Source organism: Balaenoptera borealis (genome assembly GCF_965194805.1).
Source record: "Balaenoptera borealis genome assembly, chromosome: 3".
NCBI lineage: Eukaryota > Metazoa > Chordata > Mammalia > Artiodactyla > Balaenopteridae > Balaenoptera > Balaenoptera borealis.
Genome location: NC_138866.1, coordinates 87402922 through 87411159, shown reverse-complemented (window position 1 = coordinate 87411159; position 8238 = coordinate 87402922). Strand labels below are relative to the sequence as shown.

The 8238-nt window shown below is 47.3% G+C and overlaps 1 protein-coding gene across 1 annotated transcript in view; it reads right to left on the bottom strand.

The window, feature by feature from the left end:
- Nucleotides 1–301: 301 nt before the first annotated feature.
- The window catches only part of SORD (sorbitol dehydrogenase), a 34986-nt gene continuing 27049 nt past the window's right edge, over nt 302–8238 (bottom strand). The window contains exons 6-9 of the mRNA XM_082388838.1: nt 6406–6471; nt 5257–5432; nt 1523–1644; nt 302–602 (exon numbers count right to left, since the gene is read on the bottom strand). Coding sequence (XP_082244964.1) covers nt 437–602; nt 1523–1644; nt 5257–5432; nt 6406–6471 — 530 coding nt within the window. The 3' untranslated portion in view covers nt 302–436. The remainder of the gene's footprint in view (nt 603–1522; nt 1645–5256; nt 5433–6405; nt 6472–8238) is intronic.

Below are 8238 nucleotides of genomic sequence, written 5' to 3'. Positions count from 1 at the left end.
CTGCGTTGGGTCTTCGTTGCAGTGCGCGGGCTTCTCATTGCAGTGGCTTCTCTTGTTGTGGAGCATGGGCTCTAGGTGCGCGGGCTTCAGTAGTTGTGGCATGTGGGCTCAGTAGTTGTGGCTTGTGGGCTCTAGAGCGCAGGCTCAGTAGTTGTGGCACACAGGCTTTGTTGCTCTGCAGCATGTGGGATCTTCCCGGACCAGGGCTTGAACCCGTGTCCCCTGCATTGGCAGGCAGATTCTTAACTAGTGCGCCACCAGGGAAGTCCCCCTACTTGTGTTTTTAAGGCACACCAACTCCTCTGTGTAAGGCTCTCTTTTAATAATGAATTATTTTAATTATTCTTACTACTCAAAAGAAATTTCCACCACTGCCCAGCCAACCACTCAACCCCAAGATGCTGAGAGTGGGGACAAGGACAGAGCCCAATTCATATCATGGATTCTGGTCCTTGGGGTCGCACTTGATCATGACTTTCAACCCCAGTCCCTTTTTGGATGTTTCAAAGGCCTCCAGAGCTTTCTCCAGAGGAAACCGATGGGTGACCAAGGGCTTTACATTCACAGACTTTGATGCAAGCATTGAAATCGCCATCGGCCATCTGGAAAAGATCACAAGCATCACACTCAACCTTCAGGAGGAAAGAGGGAGGTCCCCAAAACTACCCAGCACAAGATAAGTTTGGCTACATTTGTTTGTAGCTCTGTGGTTCTGCAAGGTCACTTCTACAGGCCAACAATGGTGGAAAGGATCTTATGACTTATAATTCAGGAGTACAGAGTCTGTTCCCAAATGTCCCCTGCCCGTCTGCAATGTCTGCCATGAAGCCTAGAATTCCTTTGGCATGAAGGCATAAGGGATATGGAAGCCACTGTGAAAAGGCAGATAAGCCTTCAGTGGGGAAGCCCAGGATGATCCAATCATACCCTTTAGCAGCTTGGCTTGGCAGAGTTTACTGGAAAACTAGCACTCTGCTGAGGGAATGGTTACAGACTCTAAAGATGGGAGAAAGGGCCACTGGTGGGGAAGGTGGTCCTGGACAGAGTGCCCCAGCAGGGGAGAGGATGGACCCACAGAACATGAGGTGGGATTTATTAAGACCCTCTCACTTCCCAGGGTGGAACCTGGGGACCTGGAGTGAGAACCAAGGAACTTGAGTTCTTGCGGTTGTCCTGTTTCTCTCCTTCTTCCCTTTAAAGGGGGAAAATGGAGATCTGGCCACTTAAAGAAATGGAAAAGAGAGGGCCTAGGCAATGAGTGGCAGATATCCAAGAAGAGCATGTTTCAAAAATCCCCCTCCCTCCCTCTTTCCCTACAGCCCTGTCAGCTCTGCCCTCCCATTCTTTAACCACAAGTGAATGCTCTATCTTTGGATCCTTATTGTAACGCACGGCCGTCAGTGTGGCCCGGGAGTGCCCCTCCTGAATAAACAGGCAGAGACTCTTGGTCCCAGAGGCCACGTAGGGCCTTCCCTGGACTTGCTGGCCACTCGCCACCCTGGCTCACCCAAAACATACTCACGTGTTGCAGTATCGAAACACACCCTTGATGTCCACCTCCCTGGTAGCTGCGTGCACTAGGGGCACACTGGTCATCTCAGAGCCCAGCCCCACAAGCACCAGTGTCCCACCAGATTGAGTGGCCTGAAGAAGAGGTAAGAACAAGAAAACCAAGAAGATGAGAAAATGCAGACCCCACTCACAGTAGCACTGTTGCCATACAAACAGGTACGTAACCAAAAATTTCAGAGAGTATGACTCTTTCTATACTGCTGGACTCTTCAGCATGTTAACCAAACTCAACAGAGCAGCAGAGTAAACAATGTCTCCTTTAAAGATCCTGAAATAATACACTTACCAGCAGAGGCACAGTGGGAGCATCTTCTGCTGTCCACAACATCCCAGGAAACAGCAAAGGTTCTCCAGAGAGCAATGAGAATCTCCCCTACAACCAACGCTGACCCTTCAGCAGCCACTGAGCATCTTTCAAAGGTTTACTAATTCAGGGGGCATCTCTGGTGGTGCAGTGGTTAAGAATCCGCCTGCCAATGCAGGGGACACGGGTTGGAGCCCTGGTCCGGGAAGATCCCACATGCCGCGGAGCAACTAAGCCCGTGTGCCACAACTACTGAGCCTGTGCTCTAGAGCCTGTGAGCCACAAGTACTGAGCCCAAGTGCCACAGCAACTGAAGCCCACGTGCCTAGAACCCGTGCTCCGCAACAAGAGAAGCCACCACAATGAGAAGCCCGCGCACCGCAACGAAGAGTAGCCCCCGCTCGCCGCAACCAGAGAGAAGCGTGCATGAGGCAACAAAGATGCAACACAGCAAAAATAAAATAAATGAAATTTTAAAAAAATAATAATTAAGAAGAAAAAAAAAGCTTTACTAATTCAGTACCAGATGTTGGTGTCAGCCACTTCCTCCTCCAGAGTGCTCCCCACAAGACAGAGTGTCAAACCTCTAAGGGACCACCTTCTTGGTAAAAAAAAAAACAAACTACCAAGTACTATACCAATGGGGAGGGCTATAGGACTTCTGTGGTTTAAAAACTGCCTTATACGTGCAGGCTGGCAATTAGAAATTTTTGTTCCAGAGACATTCACCCAACGGCATCAGTCATAATGGATTCATCAGTTTCCTCTTTGAGTGGGCAGAGAGCAAAATTTTCCCTGACAATCTCCACATAACTTCACATGAGTGCTAGGCCTGCTTCAGAGATTTTGGGGGGTCATTGTGCTCAATGCTGTGAGGGACAGAAAAATGGACAATTCATTCATGCTAAGTTTTCATTACAGTTAACAGCAGAAAGCACTTACTGGGACCATTCTAAGTGCTAAACAATGGAGCAGTAAGACAGCAAACATCACAGCTTCTACCTCCGCCGAGGGGAAGGATACACCCTGGAGAGAGGCCTGTAGTGTGGAGGTGACTCCCAGCATTTGTACTTTTGAGCTCTGGGACCCTAGACGGTGCTCTCTCAGCCATGGGTTCCTCATGTGTGAGAATAGGACGATGCCTCCCCCTCAGCAGGGCTCTTAGGGGTGACAGTCACAGTGGCTGGCACTAGGATGGGCTCAACGTTTGGCACGTTTTCTGTTTTTATTGGCGCGCAGTCACTTACAAGTCACCTGTGACATATAAACACTGTCAGTAAGGGGGAGGGTATCTCTCAACTGAAAAACATTGCTGTCCTCATTGGAAAAGTGTTGGGGGAGGGGTTCAGAATCGTGAGGGAGCCACAGAATACACTGAGAAAATTTCCAGGAAAACTGCTGCCCATTCAGCACTTCCTCTCCACCTGGTAAGGAGGAAGAGGAACCTCTTCCAAACTGGTCATCCCAGGCTGCCAGGAGGCCAGTAGCTTACTGACCACAGGCAAAGGAAATCTCAGACCACTGTTTTGTTGTTGTGACTTCCACACCAAGGAGATGACATCAATTCTACCCTAAGCATTTGCTATGTCTCCTCACGAACATTATCTAGACATCACATGGCAGAAAGGTGACTCTCAGGTATGTCCATAAGGTGCCTCCACCTAACCTGCCCCTTGGCAGAGTGACCTGCAGCATTCTACAGCACCTGTCATGCATGATGCTCCACTCCCCACTCTGGACAGGCACTGGCTTCAGGCTTCATAAGGCCCTTGGGTCACATTTACCTCCACGCCCACCTCAGGTAGCCTGGCAACTGGGCCCCCACCATCAACAGTTGGAGATATCAACTTGTTCTCAGATGCCCTCCAGGCAGGGCACAAGAGGAAGGAAGGACTTGCACTAGGAAGCCACGTCTTTTACTGCCTCTCTCTTGAGTGGGGGTCACTGACCTGCTGACAACTTGAAGACAGTAGACGCACCTTACTGGTCAAGCCCTCGAGGTGTCTGGCACAAAGCCAGGCACGAGGCAGGAACCCAAGACCTGCCATGGGTCGAACATAGCTCCACTGATGACACACAGACCCATCGCCCTCTGGGTTTTGGTTTCTCTTTGCCCCTTCCCACATGGTGACCACTGACTGTCTCGGACAGTGGAGCAGAGAGCTGGCTGATTCCAGCTGGAACAAGGTTAGGGCAAAAGTGGCACCTGCTCCTGGCTTCTCCCGCTGCTTCCTTGGCCCCCAGTGCCATATGCATCTTGGTAGGAGGAGGGGAAGGCAGCTCTGCCTGGGTGTGCCAGGCTTGAGGGCCGTGCCACACAGCTCGAGGGATCAGGTTTTCCCAGAATGTCTTGTATGGTGGACAATGCCCTTGTGTGTGACTGGCTGTGACTCAGAAGGAAGGAAGAAGCATGTGCTGCTGTGGGAAAGCAGTTTGGGAGACAGGGCAGGAGTGCCCAGCAGTGGCAGCTACCGATGCTCTCCCCAGCCCAGCCCCTCCCACCCTAGCACTGGTTCCTTGTCCCCTCTGTCCCTTCCTCTCCGGAGGAGCCAGATGGAGTAAGGAAAGCCCAGGCACTGGAGCAGTGCGCTCAAGGCGAGTCACTGGGCCGCTCTCCTTGTAAAATGTGGAAGACGAGAACTCATTTTCAGGGCTATTATGCAGATTGGGCATCATGTTTATAAAGCACACAGCAGAGGACACGGTCCACAGTAGAGCTCGGAATCTAGCTCTTATTCTTTTCTTCCTTCTTTTCCTCATACTTTGATTTGTCAATTCTATTCCTCCCTGCCCCTCCCCCTCCAACTTCCCATAAATTACTGGTTGGTTGCTGAGGGGTAAATCAGGTATTGGCAGCTTATCTGTTCCTAGTTCTGGGAAAGGACAGTAGTAGACAGCTGTGACCCTGAAATATCATGTCACCTTTGTGACTAACCGAATTAACAACTGTTAGTTTGGATCAAAGACTATAGTTTTCCTCAATAAAACAAGATAGGGATTTCCCACACTCAACTAAGGCATGGTTCCTTGTTCCTCCTGTTGATTTCTTTTTACCAAGAGCACTATTTTCATGATCACAGATGTGATCATAGCAGCAATCCCATCCTAAAGGTATGGTTCACTTAACATCTTTCAAGGCCCATGTATATCTGTTACCTAGTTTGAACTTCACAGTAACCCAATGAAGATGTTAGGGAAATGTCACTACCTCCACAAGAGAGATTAAGAAAGCAGTTAACAAGGAATTATCTGGTGGGGGGAGGGGTGGTCAACATAGCAAATCAGTGGAGAAGCTTGATCCTAGGAATCCTACTTGGTTCACTGCCCTGCACTGATTCCCTGAAGCTGCCTACCAGCTTAGCTACCCTTATTCCACTCACATATATGCCCGCCTGGATGGAGGTCTCCACCCCTGTGCACTCGATGGTAACTTCTGGCTTGCACCGCAGCAGGCCTTCCACTTTATTGGCAATTTCCTGAGGGCTCTCGTTGGAGATCTGGAGGAGGAAATCAGCTCCAACTTCCTTGGCTTTAGACAACCGAGAGGCTGACAGATCTAAAGTTGAACAAAAGTTTCTTTCAAACTGAGAAACTGGATGGTGGATTAGGGAGAACAAATGAAGGTGCAGATTCCAATGGCAAGGAAGCTCTGGTGTAGTGATGGTGTCACTGAGCCCAACACACATACTCTCTAAACACACCCTCACACACAATCTCTTAGATAACTTCTTAAACATCCACATCCTTCTACATTCCCATACACCCCCATACATACCACACAGCTCTACACAGCTACACACATACCCTCTCACCTTCTCACACAAAACACGCAATGACACCCTTCTGCATCCCCACTCCCCTCAAATATCCACAACACCCCATACAGCACACAACTCTACACGCTCACCCACACACTATCACATATAACCGTTCCTCACACGTACTCTCTCAGATACATTATACACACACACATTCTCTCTCACAGATGCCTTCTCCACACACACACACCCTACTATACCCCCCACGCTTCCATACATACCACGCTGCTCCATACACACATACCCACATGTCCTGTCAGAGAACCCCTCCTCACACACACGAGTACATGTCTCTCACTCATATCACACACCTCACACATAAACATCCTCTTATACATCACATACCCCACTAACTCCACATCACACACACACACGCACACACACCCTCTGAGCTTGGTCAAACAAACCAAGGGCTGAAACTCTTCTTAGGACCAAGTGGGCAGTATAAGCATCTGAGGTCCACATATAAAGAGCCAGGTCCTCTTCTCTGCAGCAGCCACCCTCTCCCAGGAGCTTCAAAAGAGTCTCCTCCTCAGCCCTGACTTGGTCATCTCCTGGGGGGCTTTTCAACCCTGGAACCCAGAAGAAAAGAGCAGGAGTCTCTTTAGAAACCCACTACTCCAGGCAGGGAACAGGTCTCATGCCCCTGCTCCAAAACTGTAGGCCCAGCTGCATCCATGCCAAGGAGCTTTAAAAAGAAGAAAACCTTACCAGTCACCACCACTTGAGATGCACCCATTGCTTTGGCCACGAGCAAACTGACCAGTCCAATTGGCCCTAAATAAAGCAAGAAATAGGAGACATTTGTGAAATATTAAACACCAGCTCTCCCCCTTGTCTAGGCCATGGACAGGAACTGTATCTTTTGAGTACCTCTAGCATCTATCCCAGTGCCTAACATATAGTGAGACCTTAACACCTGTTTGTTGAATGCATGAGTAAATGAGTGCATGAGGGATTGTCCTCTACCTGGAATCTGCTCCCAGTGCTGGGCTCCTGTTCTCTCTTTGACTCCCTACCTTCTTAGAACCCATCATGCCTCCCCAAGGTGAGACGTATCCTTTCAGGTGCCCTCTGAGGACCACCTTGGAGGGTGTCCTAGGTTGACCCAGCTGCTCAGGCAGCTCCAGGATGTTCAGGTGCCTGAGAATCAGCTCAAAGACCACCTGCTTCCCCACTTTATAGGCACACTAGATGGTTTTAACACAAAAACCAGACCACAAATAAGGCTATGCAGAATATCTTTGAGGATTTGCTTTTCGGACACTCCCCTTGAGAATAATTTAGTGAGTTCGCCCAGAAAGCAAAACACTGAGAAATACCTGAAATAACCAACAAAGGGGTGATTAGTTAAGTAAACTACAGAAGGATACTACACAGCTATTAAAAATTATGTCATCTAACTCTTTTATCTAATGACATAGAAAAATGTTCACAATATATTAATTTTTTAAAAGAGTAGGTAAAATGAAGCATATTCAGGATGATCTCATGAATTAAACAAACAAAAACAAAAACCAAACTGAAATATTCTACACCAAAATGTTAACAGTGGTTCTCTCAGGCTGATGGGTGATGGGGCTATCAGTGAATTTTTGTGTGTGTGCACGTGCGTGCAGGTGTGGTATGTATGTGGTATGTATGACTTAACTTCTTTTTTTATGGCAAAAAAGTATTACTTATGCAGAGTTTTTTAAAAAAAAAATCTGTCACGTGAATCCTACAGTCTGCTGGCTCATTGAGGCAAGCCTGTTCTACACCCATCACCCTGCTTAGGAAGCCCTGTAGTCACTTATTTGGTCCTGACAAAGAAAATCAGTCACAAAGTGTATGAGGATTAACTCAAAATGGATTAATGACTTGAATATAAGACCTGAAACCATAAAACTCCTAGAAGAAAACATAGGCAGTAAGCTCCTTGACATCAGTCTTGAGTGTTGGGATTTGACACCAAAAGCAAAGGCAATAAAAGCAAAAATAAACAAGTGGGACTGTATCAAACTAAAAAGCTTCTGCACAGCAAAGGAAACATCAACAAAATGAAAAAGGCAACATGTTGAGTAGGAGAAAAATATTTGTAAATCATATATTTGATATGGGTTAATATCCAAAAATATATATAAGAACTTGCACAACTCAATAGCAAAAAAGCAATCTGATTGAAAAATGAGCAGAGGATATGACTAGACAGTTTTCCAAAGAATACATACAGATGGCCAAAATAAACATGAAAGGATGCTCAACATCACTAATCAAGAGAAATGTAAATCAATACCACAAAGAGATATCACTGTACACCTGTTAGCATGGCTATTATCAAAAAGACAACAAGTAACAAGTATTGGTGAGGATGCAGAGAAAAGGAAACCCCTATGCCCTGTTGGTGGGAATGTAAATTGGTGCAGACACTGCGGAAAACAGTGTGGAGATTCCTCAAAAATGATCTAGCAATTCTACTTCTACTCAGAAATGGAATTTTATCCAAAGAAAACAAAAACTTACTCAAAATGTTATCTCCACCCCCATATTCACTGCAGCATTATT